The sequence below is a fragment of the Neophocaena asiaeorientalis genome, unplaced genomic scaffold (genome assembly GCF_003031525.2).
Source record: "Neophocaena asiaeorientalis asiaeorientalis breed wild unplaced genomic scaffold, Neophocaena_asiaeorientalis_V1.1 scaffold259, whole genome shotgun sequence".
In the NCBI taxonomy this organism is placed as follows: Eukaryota; Metazoa; Chordata; class Mammalia; order Artiodactyla; family Phocoenidae; genus Neophocaena; species Neophocaena asiaeorientalis.
The window spans coordinates 361,172-384,652 of NW_020172985.1; the positions used below are offsets into that span (position 1 = coordinate 361,172).

Consider the following 23,481-nt stretch of genomic DNA (forward strand, 5'->3'; position numbering starts at 1 on the left):
GCAGGCGCCGCACGGGCAGGGCTGGGCTGGGCTGGGCTGGGCGCCGGATGGGGACGACCGACAGGCTTCCACGTCCCAGCCTGCCCCACGCCCCTCTTTGGGGCCCGGCACACTCAGCCCAGGTACAAGACTGACCACATCTGGCCTCAGCTCCTTCCCGCCCCGCACCCCCGGGGGACGACCTGGATGGAGGGGTTCCCCCCAGGTTGGGCCACGCTGCGGGCTGGGAGGCGGGAAGGTGGCCTCGGGCGCCACCTATTGGACAGTAAAGCTCCTACTGGGCGGGCTGGGCGGAGGGAAGTCCGCTGCAGCCAAGGCGCAGGGCCGACGGGCTCAAGGCGCATGCAGCGCAGGCGCCTCGATGATCACGCCCGCGCGGACCAGCGTGCACGCACGCTGGCCGACACGTGCAGACCAGCGCGCGCACTCAGAGTTGCACACGCGCCGCGATGAAGCTCTGGGAAAACAGCAGCGCGGTCACTGGAAGAAGCTGCTTCGCTCAAACCTTTCCCCGCGAGAACGCTGATACGCACATACCCCTGCGCACACCTGCTCACCGCAGAAAAACTCATCCCAGGGGAGGGGAAATGGGCAGTTGCCACGGAAAAAAGCAGAGTTCGGGCAACCAGTGCTCCACCCTTCCCGGAAAGGAGTCCGAAAGTTTGCGACCTCGGCTGAGGTGAGCAAGGGTATGCAGAAATCTGGGAAGCCGACCAGGCGCCTTAAGCGGATGAGTATCGGCACTAGAGGGCCCCCAACGCCGCCGCGGTGCCGGGAAGTAGGGGGGCGGAGATGCCGCCTTGCTGCGCAGCGGCCCCGCCTCCATCAAGGCGAAGGCACTGCTCTGATTGGCACAGAAGTTCCCCCGCCCCAACCTGTGATAGGCCCCGCCCCCGACGATGCAGTGCTCTTGCTCTCTTTTGCCGCAGCCGCGGGCTAACTTGACTCACCCATGCGGAAGCCTGGCTCTGCTTTGCCGCAATAACCCCCATTCTTGCCTGAGGAAGACCCAGCCCCTTCTCTGCCAGGTCCGACCTCCCTTCCGACTCAAACCTTGCTTCGCCCCTCCAGCCCCAAGGGCTGGAAGGAGCTTTGCTGTATTCAGTCAACCGCCAGGTGTTTAGCGCCCCCTCCTTCCCTGAGTTGTTCGGGGCGGGGGGTGGGGGGGGGTGGTGCCTGGCTCGAGAAGGCCTTGCACGCTGGGGGAGACCGGGGTCCACTCGGGTCACCTTGGCCTGCAGTGTACGAGCCTTTACTTCTGGAAGTAGGAGGCTTATGGCAGACGTGTGTGTAGGGAGAACAAACCGGTGGACTCCAATTCTCTGGCTCAACGTGGCGGGTTCCAGGATGGCCAGATCCTTTTTGGCTGAATTAAGACATTATTTACAACCCACAGTCAGCAGGGATTGCAAACTCGTGGCCCTTAGGTTGAATTTGGCCTGTAGAGATGTTTAATTTTCTAGCACAAGGTTTAAATATTTTTCATTTGATTCCAGCTGGCGACAGTCCCTGTCCCTCCCTGTTGTGTGCCTCCCATCCACTTCACTCATTTTCATGAACTGCCTGACCTCTGAGGAATTTGAGTTTGCCAACCCCTTGCCAGCTACCAGCACCTGATATCCATTTTTAGATGCCCAAACCAGGTTCACCATCTGGCTTGTGAAGAGGTTTATTCCTCGTTCCCGGGTGCCAAGCCGCACACCTGGTTTTCTGAGCTTGATTTTCTGCTCAGAGACCAGTGTTCTCATCTGCAGAGGTCACTTTAAATGCATTCCAGGCACAAGCCCAGAAGTGACAACGGAAGATGCCAGCCCTGTGTCAGACCGAATTCCTGACTGTGAGTGCCTGCGTGAGCGCACACAGCTCATGGGCTCCACCCTCAGGACAGGGACAGAGCCATTTCCCCAGTGCCCAGTATCTCCCAGGCATCCAGCACTTGCCTCCATTCATTTCACTTGAAACTGTCCTCAAGGATTCCTTATTAGCCCCAATTTATGGATGAGAGAATGGAGGCCAGAGAGGCAGAGTTACCTGCCCTAGGTCACATTGCTGGGAAGTGGCAAAGGCCACATCCAGCCCCGAGCCTGACTCCGAAGCCCAGTTCCTTTGGAATTTTCCAAAAGGGACTTGCTCTGAGGGGAGACAAACAAAACCCACCAACGACAGGAAAATGTGGAGGCAGCAGAGTGTAGATAACAGATGCTTGCGCAATTTCATGGAGACTGCAAGTGAGACTGTGTGTGTGGGGGGGGGGTGTGTGTTGAGTGTACACACTTACATATGGATGCAGGTGTATCTCTGTTCACACGTGTACATGGAGGTTGCCCACACGTTGTGTGCATTTAGTCATTCGACAGTGTGTGTTGCTCACCTGCTCTGTTCTTAGAAGTAAGGGGCTGCAGGGAACAGCCCTGCAGGTCACTGCCCTGGCAGAACTCATGTCCATGGATCAGCAAATATATGGATCAAGATAATTTTGGGTTTTATGGAGAACATAAAACAGAGCAGGGCTTCCCTGGTGGCGCAGTGGTTGAGAGTCCACCTGCCGATGCGGGGGAGGCGGGTTCGTGCCCCGGTCCTGGAGGATCCCACGTGCCGCGGAGCGGCTGGGCCCGTGAGCCATGGCCGCTGAGCCTGCGTGTCCAGAGCCTGTGCTCCGCAACGGGAGAGGCCACGGCGGTGAGAGGCCCGCGTACCGCAAAAAAAAAAAAAAAAACCAGAGCAATGTGATAGAATGTGACACAGTAAGGGTGGTGACCAGCATTCAATTGCGTGGTCAGGTCAAGCGTCTAAGGAGGCGAGGTAGAGCTGAAACCTGAATGAAAAGCAAGTGCCCTGGGAAATCTGGGGAGGGCGAGCATCACAGTACAGGAAGAGCCCTGCTGCGTCTTTGTGGACACGGTGTGTGTGGTTGGCGAGGCCACGCCTGGCCAGGCCTCTGAGATCTGTGGGTCCAGCCCCAACCCACCTGGTTCACACCTTCCTTTCCTTAGCCTGCTTCTTTCCTTCACCTGGACATCTGCCTGCAACTCTGCCTGTTGAAATCCTTCCCTCTTCTGAGCTTCCCCTAGTTCTCTAACCAGAACTGACTCCTCCTTGTCACCCCCATCCGCTCAGCTGTGCACACGGAGACCCCCTCCTCACACATGTCAGCATTCTGTGGACCTTTGCCGGCTGGGTAACCTGAAACTGCCCTCTCTCCTGATGAAGGGATGGGGGCTGTCCCTGTGCCCCACCATTCACCCATCTCCCTCCCTGTCTTCCCACCCCCACCCTTAGTAATGTGGCTCCACAGCCTTCTCTGGAACTTTATTTTTGTTTTCTCCCTTCCCTATTTATAGCTCTCTCCCCTCCAAACCATCCCTGCATCCATCCTGTTGCCTAGAAACCAGCTCTGGGCTGAGGGTGGGGGAAGGCCAGGCCGAGCCCAGGCAGGGGGAAGGAAGAGCTGTCACCCACTCCCCTTCTCGGTACTGCCCCCAGGTTCCCAGAAGCCCACCTGCCCTCCGCCCAGTACCTACAGGTGTTTTTTAAAGATAAAACAAAATGTGCAAAACAGCATTTTTTGTGAAGTCCTTCATGGCTTCTAAAGGGCATGATGTACACGATTGCACTCACGCCTCTCAACACCCTGCCCCACTGGGGGCCCAGACCCATTTTTTCAGATGAGGAAATTAAGGCTTTGGAAAGCAAAGGTCCTGTGGGTCAAGACTTCTCAGTAGAAACTCCATGGCTCTGCACTTGTTAGCCATAGGACATTGGCCTGAAACGTGGAAAAGAAGATTTAAAAGCATAAATGATTCCATAATCTGTTAGTTGTAGAAGGGTAAAGAGAAAAATTTTGTCACGATCCTGCCACACACCAAGCCACTAGGCAGGCCCCCTACCTTGCCACTCCCCCATGCCACTTCCAATGCCCCAACCGTGGCCCCACCATGGCCCTGCCGTGCCCAACTGCAGCTTAACTCCAGCCCTAATGCTTACCTTCCACAGATTGGACCAAGAAGCCTAAGTTTGGTTCCTGGCTCTGTCACTTCGACTGTGTGACCTTAGATAGTTCACATAATCTCTTTGAGCTTCCGTTTCTTCAGCTCAAACGTAAGGATGATAATTTGCACTCCTAAGGATGCTATTAGTCCACTCGAGGACTAATAAGAGAATTAAATGCAATACTGATGAGAAAGTGCTTTGAAACTGTAGGGTACTGCAACATGTGAGTGATCAATTAGAATAGTAAATATTGTTACTATTGTTGTTATTAGGGCCAAAAGGTGGGGCAGGGCAGCCAAAGTGGGCCCTGGGATCAGAGAGCGAGCCCCTTGCCTGTGTCCAGGCAGAAGGGTCCACTTCCCTGGCAGAATGAGGGGCGTGGTCGGGGGCTGCCTGAGAGCACCTGCAGACCACTGAGGAGTAGAGGAGGGCACAGAGACAGACCCTCCTGCTCAAGCGCCCATGCTTCCTGTCCCCATCCCCGACTGCCCCGCTCCCTGTCCACTACCCAAGGCCCATCTCTGCCCTCAAAATAGGCTTTCTGGGCAGAGTGGGGGAGAGGGCTGCCAAGGAGCAGCTGGGCCTTGATTCAGCCTGAGTCACCCATCCAGATGCCAGGGTGGCCTCCAGCTGGGCCGGAGCCTACAGCTGCTGTGGGGAGGGGACCTTTGTGGGCAGCAGGCTGTGCTCATAGGTGCCTGCACGAGGGGCTCTCATGAATATCAGGGCAGTGCTGCGTGGGTCTGGGAGTGGTGCATATGAGGAGGTCAGGGTGAGGAAAATGACTCCATGGACATCAGTTACCTGCACTGACGGAGGAGGCAGGGTTTGTGTGTGTGTGTCTGTGTACACACGCACACCTGTGCACGCATGGCTGTTGCATGTATATCTGACTAAACGAAGAGGGGCTAATAGTGTGGGCAGGAGTTTGGCTGCCAGCTTTGTCACTTTCTGTGTGACCCTGGCAAGTTACTTAACCTCTATGAACTTTTGTTGCCTTATCTGTGAAATGGGAATAATATCAATCTCAGGTGGTTTTTCTTAAGGGTTAAATATAAAGAGATGACTGTAAAACACTTGGGCAGTCAGTAAATGGTACACCACCACCACCACCACCACCACCACCACCATCTAGGGGATACTGGGTTATGCCCTGCATGCATGAGGATGGATACATATCTGAGTGTTTGTATCCAGGGCTGTGTCCATACAAGCCTCAGGGGGTGAGGGGTCTGGGTGAGTGTTTCTTGAAGAAGCAGATGGATGTGTGTTGTGTGTGCACCTCTGAAGCAAAGAGAACTTTCCAGAAAGTTGGGTTTATATGGCATTGCCTGCCATGTGATCCTGTCCACCCTCCCACCTCTTTCTCCTTCTCTCCCTCCCTCTCTCTCTCCCCTTCTCTCTCTCTCTCCTCTCTGTCTCTCTCTCTCTCACACACACACACACATACACACACCTTTCCTAGAAGCTATGATTTGCTGAAATTTGGCCTAGACCAGGACCAGTGTCCACGCCAGGGGTGAGGAACTGTGAATGCCACTGTACTGGAAATCTCAGACCTTCTCAAAGGCCTTTAGTCTCAAGCAAAGCTGGAATGGGGGCCAGATCCCAAGGGTGATGTGCCTGGATTTGAAAGCGGAACCATGTGTAGATATGAACATGAGATGTGCGTGTGTATTTGCATGTGTGTGGCGGTGGGGCCGGGGTGGCACTGGGGGGTGGCTGCTGTCTCTGCTCTGGTACAGTCTGCCTGTCTCCATGGTGCCTGTTGCCACACACGCTTGCTTTTCAGAAAGTCACTGGGATTGTTTATTCCACCCCCAGCCTGGGCGCCAGCCAAGGAGCTGCAGGCATTTGTTTATCTTCTGGTGTGTATGAGTGTATATGGCTTCACGGAGGCAGACCAACCAGAGATATGCACGCACACACACTCACACTGGTGCGGGCAATCATGTTGGTTGTCACAGGATGAGCCTGAACCCGATGAGCCACGGTCCGGGCCCAGGCAGACTCGCTCCACGTGGGGACAAAGATGACCCTCAGCAGCTCCAGGCAGGCACACCACCAATTTAGCACCCCCTAAAGCTCCAAGGCAGTGGGAGAGCCAGTTGCCCTGGCTGTGGTCCTTTGCTCTACTTCTACCCCTGGAACTAATCACTGCACAGTGATTGGCCAGGCCTAGGTCACTGCCCATCCCTAAAAATGGCAGTGGGTCCATCCCACTCCACCACATGGGCTGGAGTGAGGACACGGTTCCTCAAGGAAAATGGAGGTCCTGTGGTCAGACAAGGGTACACAGTGCTGGGCTTGCCATACCCTGGCATCCACCACAAGTGTTACACTGTGCTTGGTCCCTGGGGATTTTTTTCTCCCTACATCCTCCTCAGAGCTCCGAGAGCTAAGAATTACAAATGATGAAGTTGAGGCCTAGAGAGACCTCAGTCAAGGCCACACAGCTAGCAACTGCCAAAGTCAGAATGTGAACCCACGCTGCCTACCTCCGTGCCCTTTTTGAGCTCCTGCTCCGCCTGGGCAGGTGTTTTGTTTTGTTGTCTGAAAATTTTCATTTTTAAACGTGTTTTTTATCAACAAGTCACCGTGGAACAAGAGTGGTTGGAGTGTGGCAAAGGGCACCGATGGAAAAAGGCCCTGACTGTGCGCATGTAGCAGACATGGCCAGAGCTCTGACTACATCCCCTCAGATGACCATACTATTTCTGTGCCCACCAGTAGGACTCCCAACAGCCAGTACCCGCATCATTATCGAAGAGCTGTCCTCGGGCTATGGAACCCACTTTGTCCACATGCACTGTGGGCTAGAAGTGCTTAGGAATTAACACACAGCCCCATGGGCTGGCTCTTCACCAATGTCTGCCAGATGCTGGGATATAAATACACTAGCTCCCTTGCCCTCAGCCAGGGGAATTCTGAGATGTGCATTTACCCCATTTCCCAAGACTTCCTGCAGGATTAAGCCTCACTCACCCACTGTGGTAGCTGGCTTGATAACCACCTCTTACTGGATGCCTTCCCTTCCTGGGTCACCTTCCCACTCCCCTGCTGGTGTCCCTGCACCTCCCAAATAAACCATATTCCCTGAATCTTCATTTCAGGGTCTGTGAGCTGCCCCAGGGTGCTGGATCCCATCCTATCCTTCCATGCTGAGCATCTGGGCCCAGCCATTATGATCTCCTTTCTTGGCGTCTCCCTTTCCCTCTCTACTGTCCCCCTCCCATCAGGGCTTGAATGCCTCCAATGCCCCTGTAGAGATTATCAGATCCCCTTTCTCCCTCCAAGCCCAAACTTGAGAGTCATCTACTTGCCCTCTCCACCTCCTTGCTCCCATTAACTCATCAGTCCCTGCCCCACCCCACCCCAGTCTGGCTTCCACCCCCACCACTTCAGTAACCGTGCTTTCATCAAATTTCCATTATCTTTTTTTCAAGTCCAGAGGACAACTCTCAGGCTGTATCTTGTCTTCCTGATGCAGTTTACCCTGACCTCCTTCTGGAATGTTCTCTCCCCTTGGCTTCTGAGACATCACACTCTCCTGGGTTTCTTCTGGTTTCTCAGACCACTTATTCTTCCTTTGCAGCCTCCTTTTCCCTTAATGTTGATGTTCCTCAGGATGGGCCCTTGTCTCACCCTATTTTGGCCTATACTCTCCCCTCATGTACCAACACACCTCTCCTGACCTCCATCACCAGCTCCCTGGTCTGTCGCCAGGCCTCGCCACTTCAGAGCTCAGTTTTGGACTCGGATGTCTCAGTGCGGCTGTTTCACAAGTCCCTTCTTTCCCCAGGGTTCATCAGGTATCTGTCCTCCAACCATCTGGCTCCCCAAGACAGAACCTCAGAGGGGCAGCATAATCCTCGCTCCACTCACACTCACATCCACCCCATGACGTAGACGTGTTGACTTTACCCCTAAATAGTTATCAGATCTGGCCCCTCCTCTCCATCCCAATGGTTCAGGCGTCATTACCTCTCACCTGGGCAACTGCTACGGCCTCCTCACTCATGCCCTGATCCTGCTCCCATCCGCACTTGCCCTGCCCCGGGGTGGGGGTGTGGGGGGCTTTTTAGATCACAGCCACGTTCTTGCTACTTTTCATGTCTTGTGAACCTGCCCAGGCCTCGATGTCTTCATCTGTGTCATGGAGCCAATGATGTTTACCTTGAAGGACTGTAGGGAAAGTAAAATGAAACGATGAGCGTAGAATAGGGTTTGTAAACTGTGAAGCGAAGTGCCATTGTGGCAATGAATGAGCAATTTTCAGGGCCAGAGACGTGGGGAAGCCGCCCTTGCATGAGTGTTGTCCGTGGTGCTGAAAATTGGTTCTGTGCTCCCGTTATTGGCTTCCCTGGGATGCTGGCTAAAGACGTCATCCGTTAGATTTTTTTTTTTTTTTCCTTCAGTTGCCATCTAGATTTAAAAAAAAAAAAAATTTTTTTTTAACGATCACGGTGACTTATGGTTCACCAGGTAAGTGAGAGGAATAGAAAGTAAGGGTGAAGCTTGAAGTTTCAGGAGTTAGCTTCACTACTAACGCAGACAAGTGATTTATCATCAGTATCTCAGTTTTCTTATCTGAAAAACGGGGATATAATACATTAATATTAACTTGCTTACAAGTGATTGGAAATTGAAATTAGATGAAACCGGAAAACAAAATTAAGGTAACGTTCGCTGTTAGGTTAACTTGCGGGCTTTACCATAAAAACACTGCCCCTAAATAAGCATTATATTAATGTTAGTTGTTACCATTTTTAGTAGGTGGTTTCACAGTACAAGCGAGAGGGCTTTATCACCTCTTGGCAATTACAGACATTTTTTCTTCTCTGGGAAGTCAAAGGGGAGGGGACAATTTCTCTGCTGAGAAAAGTTAAGGCAGAGTGGGCAGCAAGTCCTCATGTCCTTGGCAATTCAGATTCAGCTGGAAGGCCCTTAACACCTACTTCAGGCTCCTTCATCCTTCCGAGACCACTTACTGTGAGGTGATTAATGTTAGTCCCACCTTACAGATCAGGAAATTGAGACTCGGAGAGGTGAAATGATTTGCTTGAGGGTACCCAGGAGGAGGAGAACCCGGCTTGCACAGACTAGAAGGTGGGCGGGCACCCCGGCTAGGGAGGCCGGTAGCGGGGAAATCGAAGGCGCTCCCCCGACCACGCAGGTCCCTCCACTCCCGGGAGCGTGGGTGGAGGCGAGACAAAGGGGGCGGAGGCGGGGCGAGGTGAGGGGGAGAAGGCCGGAAGTACGGCCAAGGCGGAGGCGGGAAATTCCGCGCAGGGGGAGCTCGGAGATCGCGCAGACCTGGGTCCCGCTCCAGGGGCCGAGTATCCGAGAACAAGCGGCTTCCCCTCTCTGGGCCCCAATTTCCTCCTCGGTGAAACAAGCAGAGAGCGTTCACCGGGCTGGATTGAGTGAGATCTGACAGCGCGCCCCTCCCTCAACAGGGGCGCAGAAAATAGGCAGCCTCTCCACTCCTTAGTCTCCTGTCTGTGAAATGGAAACCGGGTCGAGGAGGGCGGGGAACCCAGGAGCCCAGCGGCCGTGGTGAGGGGCGGCGGGCGAGGGGCGCCCCTCCCTCCTTTGGGCCCCTGCTTCCCTGCGGGCACCGCCCCCTCCCGGGTTCTGAGGCCGCGAGTCGGCCAGTGCGCATGCCCGGGGCGGGGCGCGGGTCTGGAGCGCGGAGCCGGCGCGGAGGACGGCGTAGCGGAGTCCGCGGGTCCGCCCGCCAGCCCTGCCGGAGGCAACCGAGGCAGCTCGGGCGGCGGCGGTGGCGGTGGCGGTAGCGGTAGCGGTGGCGGTGACGGGAGTCGGAGCGCAGCGCGCCGGGGAGACGGAACGGCGGCACAGCCGGGTAAGCGCCGCGCCTACACCTGCTGCCCGCTCCAGGCGGGCGGTGTCGACCGCCTTCTTCGGCTCGCGGCTGCCCCAGAGCCGCTGTCCAGGGTCCTCGAACCTCCTGGGTGGCGGGGTTTGGGCACCGTGCGCAGCGTGTGTCTGGCGTGCGCCCGGGTGAATGTACGCGCGCGGCCGGGGCGACGGGTGTCCATTTCCAGGTTCCACTCAGGGGCGGGGCGGGGGTGGGTCCGCAGTCCTGGCCGAGCACCCGAGGGGCCCTGCGGGCCAGCCCACCCTGTAAGACCCCGGCCCCGCTCCTGGCCTCGCCGCTGACTGCCGCTTTGTTTGGCGCGGTGGTGCGGGAGGGGACGCTTCCCGCCACCGCGGGGAGGGGTCCGCCCGCGTTGATTCATTTTCCCCCTGGAGCGAGCTCGGCGCTCGAGTGGCTCTATTGGCACCATGGAGCACATTCGCTGTCGCACGCTCAGTGTGGACTACACGCTGGGGCTCCATCACACACACTGTCACACACTCACCGCTCGAGGCCACAGGTCTACACCCACTGTGTCCCTTGATCATTCCAGCAGACTCATACACATGGTCACCTGTGCACCCACCCCGTACACCTTTGGTACACACCCAGGCATAGCTACACATTCACACCAGCCATTGCCTATCACAGCACACTCAACTCAGCAATACTCCCCGATCACAAAGCACTCGCAGCCATCCTGCTCTGGCCTGCTTGCGCCTATTCACAGCTGCACGTCATGGTATCCCTCATGTACCTCCGGACCCCGGAGCAGGCGTGTCACACACTCCGTCACACACTTTTAGCTTGCTCTCCACACACACACACACACACCCACTCCTGCATGTCTAGTCTTGCTCTCCTGTGGATAGATGGACGGATGGTCTGGAGGCCATTTCTGGAAGGAAGACTGGTTATCACCCTTTGCTAGACTCCATCTCCCCTCCAGCCCCAGGGAGGAAGCTTTGCTGCTCTGAGGGTTGTAGGAGACAAGGGGATGAGAGGGTGAAGTACAGCACACCAGGATTGTAACACACACACACACACACACTCTTTCTCACACACCTGCTGAAGTACCACAAGCCTTTGTCAATCTTATCACCATGGGAGGAGGTGTTTGCAGGTGCCTGGCGCCCTGGCTCCAATTAGGGAAGAAATCCTAAAAGGAAAATAACTGGCTGGTCAGGTCTCTGGGCCTGAGTGAGCACTCACAGGGGCTTCTCTGCCTGGGGGCAGGGCACAATCACTTGTGCACATACCCAGGCCACCTCTCCTATGAGTGAGGCTCTGAGGCCATGTGGCCACACATGTGCATACCCACAGGGTCCAAGTGGCCGCCATGAGACACAGGGCATTCTGCACATGTGTTGCACATGTGCACACCAAGTTCTTGAGCAGAAGGTAGGAGCCAGGCCCTGGCTCCCCAGGCTGGCCTAAGCTGGTGCAGATGTCCACAAGCCACCTAGGTGCTCTCCTGCGTGCTGGGTGAGCCAGCCCATACAACCGGGGGTCATTTCAATCTTTTACCTCAACCAGGCGGGAGAAGTGCGCAGGCTCATCTGCTCATAGGGTGTTCCCGAAGGTGGGTTCCCGCACGAAGGACACTCTTGCTTCCTTTCCTAGACGATCCCTCACACTGTTGCCTGTTAGGTCCAGGGGATTGGGAGGACCCTTGGCATGACCCTGAAGAGCAGAAAGGGGTCTTAAGAGCCAAGTATCGGTGTCCAGGATCTCAGCTGATACGAGTGGGAAGAGCCAGGCTTTGGATTCAGGCAAAACAGGCTTTGAATTAGAGCCCCCCATCCCAGCTGTGTGCCCTTGGTCAAGTCTTTTCTCCCTCTGACCTCAGTGTCATCTGTGAAATGGGATGATAATGCCCCCCTCGTGAGATTGTTGTGGAGTCCAGGGGCTAAAATGAGCCTGAGAATGCTGCGTCCGGGGCTGAGCGCACAGTGGGGGAGTGATGGAGCTGGGTTCCAGTAGGAGATGGGAGGTGAGGAGGTAGGGCCCCAGGCCTGAGTTGCCTTTTGGAGAAGAGGCTGGCCGATACCGAGGCTTCTTTGAGAACCAGGAAAAGTCTAGCAGAACTGTGAGCAGCAGAGCCTCTGGGAATGGTATCTTGGCAGCTCTTAAAGCCAGGGCTCTGCCAGCTCTACTAAATATAGCTACATCCTCTCCCCCATTTCACAGATTGGGAAATGGAGGTTCAGGGTGTGGAAAAACTCACCCAAAGTCATGTAGCAAGTCAATGATTAAGCTGGGGCTTGACCCCACATCTTTCTAACTCCCTGGCCAGGCTCTCCGTCCCAATCCGGGACCTTATCCCATATCAGAGAATTGTGACCTGAGAACTAAGCAGCCGGCCTCTTCCAGGAGGACTTTCGGAAGGGGTATGTTACCAGCTGGGCCATGCCTGCCTCTTGGAACCTTAGTTTCCTTCTCTGGAAAATGAGAACACAACATCTGCCTGGAAAGTGTATGGGATCTGCACATAATAAGCATAGTGAGGGCTTGAGGTCACCTCCCACCTTTCTTGGCATCTAGGTCAAGGGTCAAAACTCAGGTGACTACTGGCCAGGTGGGCAGCATGCATGAAGGGCTGCCGTAAGAAGGATGGTGCAAATCAGTGGCAGCGGGCAGTCAACCTCAGTGTCCAGGACACCACTGGGAGGGGTAGAGATGGTGGCTAATTGGAGAGTGTACCCCCAACTAAGGAAGTAGCCACTGCTTGGCTCCAGCTGACTGCTGCCGTGCAGGAATCACGCTCAGATTGCCAAGTTTTAGTTTTCCAAGAGAAGCTAGAAATCTTATTTTTACATGAAACCTTCTAATTTTTAAATGTTGATGACTAAATTCCTTAAAAAAATTTTTTTAAGCACTCCAAGTTAATCAAGCATGTCCAAGGGTGAGGTTTTGCCAGTTTGGGCCTGTGCTGCTGGCCCTCCCTCCCCTGCCCCCTCCTGGGAGCACAGCTGGGCTCTGACAGGCTGGGTAGATAAAAACAGGCCTTGCGTGTACACAGCCCAGCCCTAAAGTAGTAGAGACGTGCACACCCCTCATCTTTCATTCTCCCTGCAGCCCTGTGGGAGCAGGCGGTAGGTTTGTTAGGGTCCCCAGTGAGGAGATGGGACTGGCCTGAGGTCACAGAGCTGGTAAATCAGGGAGCTGTCCCAACTTACTACCCATGCCTCACCAAGGGGTAGGGAGCCTGTTGGAGGGGCTGGTGTGAGAGGACCCCAGGGCTGAGCTACCAGGGGTGAAAGGAAGGGTGGTGAAGACTCAGAGCACACCTCCTATAGCCCTTGGTGACTCCTTCCAGTTCCAGCCCAAGCTCCCCATACACCTGCCATTTTTATGCTGTCGAAAACCAGATCCGAAGAATTGCAGCAGACCTCTCCTGTGTTTCAAACCTGTCTCCCAGCAGCCTCCTGGATATCTCCCCTATAAGTCCCCCAGGCACCCCAGTTCAACTTCCCAAAACCCAGTCCCGCGCCATCCTCTGCAAACTGCCCCTCCCCCCCATGCCCCCATTTTGGTGATAACCCTTATCCCCCCAAGTCTCATATGCCCAAAGCTTGGGGGACCCGGTCGTGAACAATACCAGCTGAGTCCCCATCCAGGGACCTGAGGGCTAGGCGGGGACTCAGAGGTGTAAAGGGCTACAAGCAGAATGACAAGAGTCTGGTTAGGGGCAGAACAAGAGGCCACAGGGACCCTGAGGAAGCTGGTGGGCAAAGAAGGCTCACTGGAGGAGGAGGCATTTAAACTGAGGACTGAAGGTTTAATAAGAGCCAAGCGGGAAGGTGTGTAGAGGCCAAGATTGGAAAGAATGTGAACCCATGGTTGAACCCAAAGAGCTTCCGTGTGTGTGTGTGTGTGTGTGTGTGTGTGTGTGTGTGTGTGTACACATGCTTTGGGGGATGGAGTGCATAATGAAAGATAAAGCCCAGCAGGTGAGTAAATACACAGGGGCTTAGAAGCACATTGAAGAGTTGGAACTTGACCCTATAAGTAACAGGGAGTCATTAAAAGTTTATTTTTTTTTCCTGTTTTTAAAAAAATATGTGCACCCAACCAAAATTCAAGTGTCGCAAAGGGGCATTCAAAAAAAGTCCCTTCCACCTCCAGATCCCTGGTCTCGCTTCACAAAGGCAATCACTGCTAAAAGTTTCATGGGTTTCCTTCCAGAAATTTTCTCTCTATAAATAAACCTACAGATGTGTATTTGTCCTTGTCCTTGCCTACCCACATGGGATCCCACTAGCCATGCTATCCTCTGGCTTTTTTTCACTTAATTTATCTTGGGCATCTTTCCTCATCACTCCACACATTCTAACAGCTGTGGGGGAGGGGAGGTCCTCTGTGCTTGTCCCACATTTTACAAGCCCACTTCCTGGTTTTCTTCTCATCACCAGCCATGTTCTCAATGCACCATTTGTCTGTCTTCAAGACCACCCCGGAGGTGGGCTTGCTGGGCCAAATGCTGTATGCATTGTAAACTGACATGAATCGATAAATGTCCTTCCAAAAACATTACAACCAATTTACTTCCCCTGAAAAAGCAAGGAGGGTTTTGAGCCAAGGAGTGGCATGGTTGGACTAACATCATAGATAGGTCATTCAGTCATTCACTTAACGAATACTTATTGGGAGCCGCTTGCTTACTATGTGCCAGTCATTGTTCTCAACCCTGAGACCACATCAGTGAACACAGCAAAGTCCCCACACTTCCGGAGATGACATTCTGATGGGAGAGACAAATCACGAGCAATAAACAAACATATGCAATATGGTGGCTGGAGACAGGTACCATGAAGAAAAACTGATCGGGGCAAGGGAGATGGAAAGCGTCAGCCAGTATTGTGAAGGAGGCTATTTTACACAGGTTGGGTCAGGGAAAGCTTCAGGGAGATGCAGATGTTGGGAAGGAAAGCATTTCAGGCAGAGGAGACAGCGAGTGCAAAGGCCCCAAGGCAGTGGGTTCAAGGATCAGCGGGGCAGCCAGGGTGACTGAAGCAGGGTAATCACAGGAGAGCAGTAGAAGACAAGGCCAAGAGCGGTGACGGGGCCAGAAAATGGCAGGAACTTGTGGGCTATGGTAAGGAGTTTACTTCTACATTGCATGAGATGGCGAGACATTGCATGGTTCTGGGCAAAGGAGGGACGTGATCTACCTTGAGTTTTACTAAGATCCCTCTGGTTCCTGTGTTGAGAAAAAACTATATGGGGTGAAGGAAAAAGCAAGGATAATCCAGGTGGGAGAAGGTGCAGGTTCGGCTCAGGGTAGTGGCCAAATTCTCGATATATTTTGAAGGTAGATCCATTATGTTTTGCTGATGATGGGATGCCGGGTGTGAGAAAAAGTCAAGGGATATTGGCCTGAGCACCAGCAATATGGCTTTGGAGAAGATGGCAGGAGGAAGAGGTCTGGGGGGAATTGGGAACTCTGCTTGCTTTGGCCGCTGAGTGTATAATAAAACAGAGTTGCATGCAGATCCAGCTGCCTGCCAGACCCTCTCCCTGGATATCCCCCAGGCACCACACACTCAACTTGTCCAAAATGCAACTCCCCCTTTTCCCGGATCTGTCGTCCAGCACCCGCCACCCTAGCCAGTATCCTGCAGGCCACCCCCACCATCACCTCTTACCGCCAGCTGGTTCCTGTTAGTTTCCCTCAGACCTCTCAATCCTGCCAACTCTTCATTCCCACAACCTTCGCTGTACCATCTCTCATCTAGACTGTCGCAGAGAAGGGGCTGGGTAAACGAATGAAGAATTAGATGAATGAGAGATTGAATAAATGATTGGCCAGCCCCTCCCCTCCAGCCTCCACACCATCCCTGAGCAACCTTTGAAAACACACATTTCAGACTGTGTCCTTTCCTTGACTGTAAACCATTCCCATCTCCCCAGGGCCTACACAGACATAAACTGGTGATCAGCAGACATATTTTGTTTGGGCCACATACTGGTTTTTTTTTTTTAATCTTGAATTAATTGGGATATTTTACAGTAAACTTCTATATTTCCCACTTCTGACTGATACTACTAAGATGCATTTCTCCAGGGCAGTACTTGGCTGATGGAGTATGGCTCCCCCTTTAGACAGGGCATGTGCTCTCCACTTTGCCTTAGTCCCCACCACTCCCTACTGTTCTGTACCCAGTCTGTTTCCCTCAATTAAATTACCTACCTGGCTCCTATGGCATCAGAATTTGTGACCCATGGCCTAAAGGAGAAAAGCATAACTTCTAGGTAGCATGTTGCATGGGGTGGGCTGATAAGGGAGGGGTGATGTTAGATGGACTGGAAAAGTTAGACTATGGCCAAGTTGTGAAGGGCCTTGAATGCCATTTTAGGAAGCCTGACCTTTATCCAGAGGGCCACTGGGAGCAGTGAAGCAGGGGAATGACATAGTTGGGTTCATGTTTTTAGCCCAGACCCTATGGGGCAGGAGGGGACCAGACAAAGGCAGAGAACGTGGTGAGAAGCCCCGCCTGCTAGAAAGAGAGTGAGAAGGAGGAGGCCCAGATGGAGGCTCCTCCCCACTGGATCCCCTCTGAGTCTGAGTCTGCTCTCTCTGTGTTTCAGAACCAGACAGAAACCTGGGGCCCAAGCATGGTCATGAGGGCAGCTGGGCAGCGCTGAAGACCCAGCCTGGCTCCAGCTGCTTCGAAAGGACTCCAGCCCCCCAGGACCCCAGCCCACAGCCCTCTGCTGCCCACAGGATGGGAGCCTGGGGGCTGGGAGCCCGGCCATGAGGGACTGCTGCCCCTCCCAGCAAAAGGCCAGCCCTGCACCCCCAAGGCACACCCCTGCCCAAAGCCCAGGCATGGACACAGCAACCCCACTGGGGCTGGGGAAAGGGCATCCTGCTCTGAGGGCCCTGGCAGGAGTTTGGCCTTCCCCTCCCTGACCTGCATCCCTCCCCAAGAGGCAGCCACCAAGGAGACATTAGGGACACATGGAGCCTTGATCTCAGGGACACCAGAAACCACCTTCTCTGGGAAGCCAGAGCCTGTGTCCTCAGTGAAAACTGACCCTTCATCCTCAGAAAACAGAAATCCTATGTTATTTCAGAAGATGGATTCCAAGTCTTCAAAGCAGGCAGATTCCATTTCCATAGGAAAAGAAGATGCCGGGTCCTTGAGGAAGGCAGATCCCATGTTTACAGGAAAGACGGAGCCTGTGGCTTCTGGAAGGATGGATCCTGTGACCCCAAGAAAGGAGGATCCTGGATCATTGGGAAAGGTAGATCCTGAGTGCTCCAGCAAGGTGGATACAATGTCTGCAAGGAAGGAGTATCCTGTATCCTTGGGCAAAGTGGATCCTGCATTCCCAGAAAAGGAGGAGCCCAGGTATTCAGGAAAAGACCTTCAAGTGTCCTCGGAAGAGGTGGGTCCTGCATCTGCGGGAAAGACAGATCTTGTATCCTTGGGAAAGAGAGATCCTGAGCTATCTGAAAAGGTGGATCCCATGTGCTTGGAAAACACGGATTCTGCATCTGTAGGAAAGACAGATCCCGGGTCCTTGGGAATGCTGACTCCAGGGTCATCAGGCAAAATCCAGCCTGTATCCCCTGGAGCAGTGGCTCTGGGGTCATCTGGAAGGGTGGATCCTACTCACTTAGGGATGACAGAGCCTGCATCTATGGTTAATGCAGAAACCGTGTCCTCTACAAAAGAGGACCCTCAGTTCCTGGGAAAGATGGATCCTGCCTCCTCAGGAAAGCAAGAGTCCATGTCTATGAGAATGACAAAAACCATGTCTACTGGACAGGTGGATCCCATGTTTTCAGGAAGGATGGATCCTACATCTTTGAAAAACATGGACCCTGTGTCTTCAGGCAAGACAGGTCCAGTTTCTTTGGGAAAAGTGGATCCTGTGTCCTCAGGAAAGCCAGAGCCCTTTTCTCCTGGACAGGCAGAACTGATGTCTGTGGGAAAGACAGAAACTGCATCCTCAAGAAAGGAGGACCCAGTGTCCTCCAGAAAGGGTGATCCCATTTCTGTGGGAAATACAAAAACATCATCTTCTGGAAAAGTGAATCCTGAATCATCAGGAAAGACAGACCCTGTGTCCTCAGGCCCAGCGGGTCCCCCATCCTCTGTAAAAACTGAGGCAGTGACGGGGAGAAAAGCAGATCCACTATCTTCAGAAACGTCAGGTCCTGTGGCCCCTGGAAAGGTGGGTCTCATGGCCTCAGGGAAGGCTGATCCCCCCACCTTGGGTAAAGTGGACCCTGTATGCAAGGGAAAGGCAGAAACTGCTCCCCCTGGAGACATGAACTCCGAGTCTGCAGGAAAGGTGGCCCCCACGACCCTAGGAAAAACAGTCCAGGCATCCTCGGGAAAAGCAGAAGCTGTCCCAGAGGGAAAGGTGGATCCTCTGCCTCTAGAGAAGGGCAATCCTATGAACTCCACGAAGGTGGATCCCAGGGCTTCAGGGAAAGCAGAACCCAAGTCTGAGGGCAAAGCAGAAACAAGGCCCCCTGGGCAGGAGGGCACCGCCTCATCAGGAAAAGCAGAGGCTAAATCTTTGCAGGAGAAGCCGCTGACCTCGGAGAAGGGGGATCCTGGATCCTCTATTGTCTCTGGGAAGTTGGAGCCTGTAGCCCTGGGGAAGACTGACTCTGCGCCTCAGGGAAAAGGGGAACCCCCATCCTCGGGGAAGCAGGCCCACCTGACCCTGGAGAAGGCGGAGGCCTCCTCCTCCAGGCAGGCAGATGACAAACCCTGCGGCTCCGCTTCTTACCCCGCGGATAGCGGGGGTCGCGTGGAGCCAGCGCCACTGCCCAGCTCCGAGGCCTGCAGCCTTGGCCAGAAGGACCCGGCGGCCGCTAGGGCCGAGAGAAACCCGGGCCTGGAGGCCGTAGCGCCGTCGCCGGGGCCGCGAACTCGCGACAACTTCACCAAGGCGCCGTCGTGGGAGGCGAGCGCCACGCCGCCACGCGAGGACGCGGGCACGCAGGCGGGCTCGCAGGCCTGTGTGTCGGTGGCCGTGAGCCCCATGTCTCCGCAGGACGGCGGGGGCGGCTTGGCCTTCAGCTTCCAGGCGGCGCCGCGCGCACCCAGCCCCGCGCCCAGGCCGCCCTCTCGCCGGGACGCGGGCCTACAGGTGTCACTGGGCGCCGCCGAGACGCGCTCCGTGGCCACGGAGCCCATGACGCCGCAGGCCGCCGCGCCGCCCGCCTTCCCCGAAGTGCGGGTGCGGCCGGGCTCCGCACTGGCAGCCGCCGTGGCGCCCCCAGAGGCCGCTGAGCCGGTGCGCGACGTGAGCTGGGACGAAAAGGGCATGACGTGGGAGGTGTACGGCGCCGCCATGGAGGTGGAGGTACTGGGCATGGCCATCCAGAAGCATCTGGAGCGACAGATCGAGGAGCACGGCCGCCAAGGGGCGCCCGCGGCGCCGCCCGTTGCGCGTCAGGGCCCGGGCCGTACGGGCTCCGTGCGCACCGCGCCCCCAGAGGGCGCAGCGAAGCGCCCACCCGGCCTCTTCCGCGCGCTGCTGCAGAGTGTGCGCCGGCCGCGGTGCTGCTCACGGGCCGGGCCCACGGCCGAGTGATCTGCTCCCCTTTTGTACGCCCGGGTTTCCAACCTTCTCAGGCTCCCTTCTTGACCCCAGACCCCTAGAAGGGATCCCCTCGACGCGTGACAGGCCTCCGAGGGGCGGGCAGCCTCTAGGGTCTTATCCTGTCTTTCCAGCCCCCTCCCCTCCTAAACACACAAATGAACGCCCTCTACCCGGCTCCCTCGTGGTCATGAGCCCACGAACCCAGCCCTGACACCCCACTGTCCCCTCACAGCCCTCAGTTCCACCCCCTCCCGGTCACACTGGGCGACCTCTGGGGACCCGCTCAGCACCCACGCTCCCAGCCCTGAGAGCTGAGGCAGGCTCCTGAGATGTCCAGACTGGTGCACTGTGGTCTCCAGCGGCGGCCAGGTCCCCAGAACGGGAGAGACTGTGTACAAAAACCCCAAGTGTGCGAGGATTGACATGTGAGACCCCCGATGTGCAAGGCCCCGGGTGTATGCGAGTGCATGTCCATGCAGCGGGCTGGCCCCATGGCCTGGGCATCTCTTGCATGCTGGTAGTTGTCCCCAGTTCCTGTCTCCCCCTCACCTGGCCCAATCCCCAACCCTATCCCCACCCCCACTGGACACTGGTCCACAATTCCCAGACAGGCCAAAGGCAGCTGCAGGAGTGCCCTGGGGGCGCAGCTGAGTCACAGAAAGGGGAGAGGGCTCAGACCGGTCCGGGGATCAGAGTCAGAGGCTCACAGACAGCCTGGGTGGCAACTGGTCTTGGGTATTGGGGGCAGGATGGAGAGCTCATTCTACAACCACAGTAGTCCCTGAAAGACCACCCTCTCCAGCCCTCGGTCCCCCAGTGCTGTGAGCCCCACAAGTCCCTTGTGACAACTCAGTTCCCGTGTCCCACCCCTCCAGCCGCGGTTTTTGGCTACAAACTGTCACAATATATACATTGGTAATAAAATACTCCCCCAACTCTTGTCAGCTGTGATTGGCTACAAGCAGACGGGGGTGGAGCAACATGATATCTTATTATGTTCAGGGAGGGGTAGGTATAATTTGGGGGTAACAAGGCCTCTTCCAAGGTGACCCAGAAGAGTGGGGGCCCATGTGGGGCTCTGTGGCCAGGGTCCTGTGGCAGGGCCCCCATCACAGGTCTGTGGTATTCAGGCCAGTGTTGGTGAAGGCCAGCTCCTCCTTCTGCTGTCCACGTGTGCCCACCTTCATTCCTGACAGCACTCTGTTCAGGGGCTCTGGATCCGGCCCCATCAGACTGTGCAGGGGCTCCGTCTGTGGGAAGAGGGAGGGGAGGTGTGAGGCCAGGGCCAAGATGGGGTGATCTCCCCAGTCCTTAGGAGAGTGGGTGGCCCTTCAAGCCCACGACCAGATGGCTCCTTGGCTGGGGCCTCAGTTTCCTGACTGTCCCAGAGGGGGCCATGGATACTGGTGGTACAGATGGGCTCAGGTGAAGGGGAGGGCCTAGGGGGTCTACTCTGGCCTTTGCCCACCCATGGACATGGTGGCATTTGAGTGTTCTGCCCAGTCCTGAATGATGCCAGGCCCTGTGTCCTGTGCCAAGGAGCCAGTCCAGCACAGTTCCTGTCACCTGTACCTCATGGCAGGCACCGTGCTGGGCACAACCATCCATCACCTGAGGTACCCACAGGACCCCCAAGGGAGGGATCATGTCCCCCACTTTACAGATGCGGAAATTGAGGCTCGGAGCGCTCTCTGGCCAGGAAGGGACAGAGCGGTGTTTGGACCGCTGGTCTTGCTGGCTGTAAAGCCTGTCCATGGCTCAGCGCTGCTCCTGGCTGAGTTTGGCAGGTCCTTCTGCCACCCCAGAGGGACATGTCACACCCAGGATCCCACCTGCAGGCCATCATGGCACACACTCTCTCGTCTCCTGCCTTTCCTCTTACCCCTCCCCATGTGATGTGTCACACCCTCACAAGAATCCCTCCTGCGGACCAGCCAGGCCCCAAGGCTCAGCTACTCCACCACATAGACACCCACGGGGACAGAGCCTCCACCACCTCCATCCTCCCCAGGGCACACGAAGGGCTTTTTCCAGACTGGGACTGTTCCAGTCCCTGGTAAACAGTGGAACACGTGAGGGGCCCCAGGAGGGACTAAACGTTGTGCCTGAGCTTCCCAGAGCCCTCTACACAGATCCCCAGTGGGAGCAGTTGGCGCAGTACAGCCCAGGAAGTGCAGCCTGGCCCGGGAGACAGGATACCTGGGTTCTGGGCTGCCCTGGCCTTGCAAGCTTTCTGACCTTGGGCAGCTCAGCACCCCTCCCTGGCCTTGGTTGCTTGAAAAGTTTGGATTGGATGGGCCCTCAGATCTCACAGACCTTCCACACAAACATTTACGGAAGTCTTAGGTGAGTCAGGGCACCAAGGGATCTGTGGAAGGAAGCCCCACCTGCGTTCCCCACCCAGAGACCCCAAGGCCCACCTACCACTGCAGGAGTTGGGGTGGAGCCTCGGGCAGCTTCTCAGAAACTGAACAACCCCCTGCCATTGCAGGATTGGCTCTTTCTTGGCTTTGAAGACTCTTAGCGGCCTGGCCCCCTCTCCCTTTCCAGACTCAGAGCTCCCTGAACCTCCTCAGCCCACAGGTCCAGCCCCACTGCTGGGGTCTCTGACTCCACTCCCCTCTGGGGGTCAGCTTTGGCCTCCACCAGGGCCTACCTGCTGGGTCACAAGCTCCAGCCCACAAGACTGCTCCTTTCTGCCTCAGTTCCCCCCAGATATGTTTATTGGAGTTTTTGCCCCAAACCATCTTGAACCAGAGATGAGCCATCCACCCAGAGGCCTCCTGCACTGCCTGGCAGCCTGGACCACCATTGATGACCCCCATCCTTGGGGGTCCATTTGGAGGCCTCCATGTTACAGCCAGGTCCCTGGGCAGCATTCTGATATTTTAACACCCACGAGAGGTTTTGGTTGACCAAATCTTTCCAAGTAAGGGGTCCTCAAGGGAAAATAAGTCCTGAATCATGAGGAACAGCAAGGGACCCCCTGGAAGGGCAGGGCCCGGCTGAGGGCAGGACCCAAAGTAGGGTGGATAAGGTGAATGGTGGGTGGATATCCACCCCTACGCACGCGTGCGCGCAAACACACACACACACACACACACACACACACACACACACACACACACACACAGAGAGAGAACCGCAGACTATAAAAGCTCAGTGGGTCTTAGAGCTTCTACTCCAGTGGTGGTTTTCAGAGTGGGAAGGAGAGGGTAGTTCCTTCTGGTTCTGGCGTCCCATCCCCCATTCAGCCCTCTGATCTACTCTCCTACTTTCGTGGTTCTCACTCCTGCCTGCACATTAGAACCCCAGAAGCTTTAGCAGCACCTTCTTGCCCAGGCCCACCCCAGCTATCTGATCAGAATCTCTGAGCTGTGACCTGGCATCCTCAGGTCTAAAGAGCTCCCCACGTGATTCCAGTCAGCAGCCCAGGCTGCACAAATGCTTGGTCTAACTGAACCAACTAACCTATTGAATAAATGATGGTATTGTTGTTCATCTGAGCCTACCTTTGCTCCCTGGCTAGATTATGTTCATCTCTGGATCTCCTCCCCCTGCCCCACCAGCTTTTATATAAAGGATATAAAGGGAGGGAACCAGATTCCTGACCACTCGTTTTATGCCAGATCGTTTTCATACCCACTCTTATTTCATCCTCACAGCAGTCCTGCATATTTGGTGTTCTGATCCCCATTTATAGATGAGAAAACTGAGAACCAGAGGGAAGAATTCACCCACCCAGGGTCACAGTTAATGAGTAGGGGAGCAAGGATCGGGCCCCATTCCAAAGCCGTGGGGTTTCCCAGGGCCGGATGCAGACACACCCATGGCAGCAGGAGGTCCCTCGAGCTCTGTCCTGAAACCCACCCCTTCAGAGAAGAGCCCCAAGTCAGAAGCCCCAGGCACCAGCTCATCCCCCATCTTGCCTTGATTTCCTGCCTGCTCTTTTCCAGATCCACAGAGTTGTCATCCAGGGAGTTGAGGCTGAAAGGGAGGTAATGGAGCTCAGAGAGTTGGCAGGCCCAGCCCTCCCT

At 55.5% G+C, this 23,481-nt stretch overlaps 2 protein-coding genes across 2 annotated transcripts in view; one reads left to right on the top strand and one right to left on the bottom strand.

Moving 5' to 3' along the window:
- The first annotated feature begins 9,730 nt into the window (after positions 1 to 9,730).
- GPRIN1 (G protein regulated inducer of neurite outgrowth 1) lies at positions 9,731 to 19,516 on the top strand. The gene is given in 3 exon segments (XM_024742184.1): positions 9,731 to 9,856; positions 16,463 to 16,704; positions 16,707 to 19,516. Coding segments are annotated over 2 exon segments (2,805 nt in total). The 5' UTR covers positions 9,731 to 9,856; positions 16,463 to 16,628; the 3' UTR covers positions 19,436 to 19,516.
- Positions 19,517 to 20,360: 844 nt separating this feature from the next.
- The window catches only part of CDHR2 (cadherin related family member 2), a 36,881-nt gene continuing 33,760 nt past the window's right edge, over positions 20,361 to 23,481 (bottom strand). The window contains exons 31-32 of the mRNA XM_024742187.1: positions 23,374 to 23,431; positions 20,361 to 20,694 (exon numbers count right to left, since the gene is read on the bottom strand). Coding sequence (XP_024597955.1) covers positions 20,554 to 20,694; positions 23,374 to 23,431 — 199 coding nt within the window. The 3' untranslated portion in view covers positions 20,361 to 20,553. The remainder of the gene's footprint in view (positions 20,695 to 23,373; positions 23,432 to 23,481) is intronic.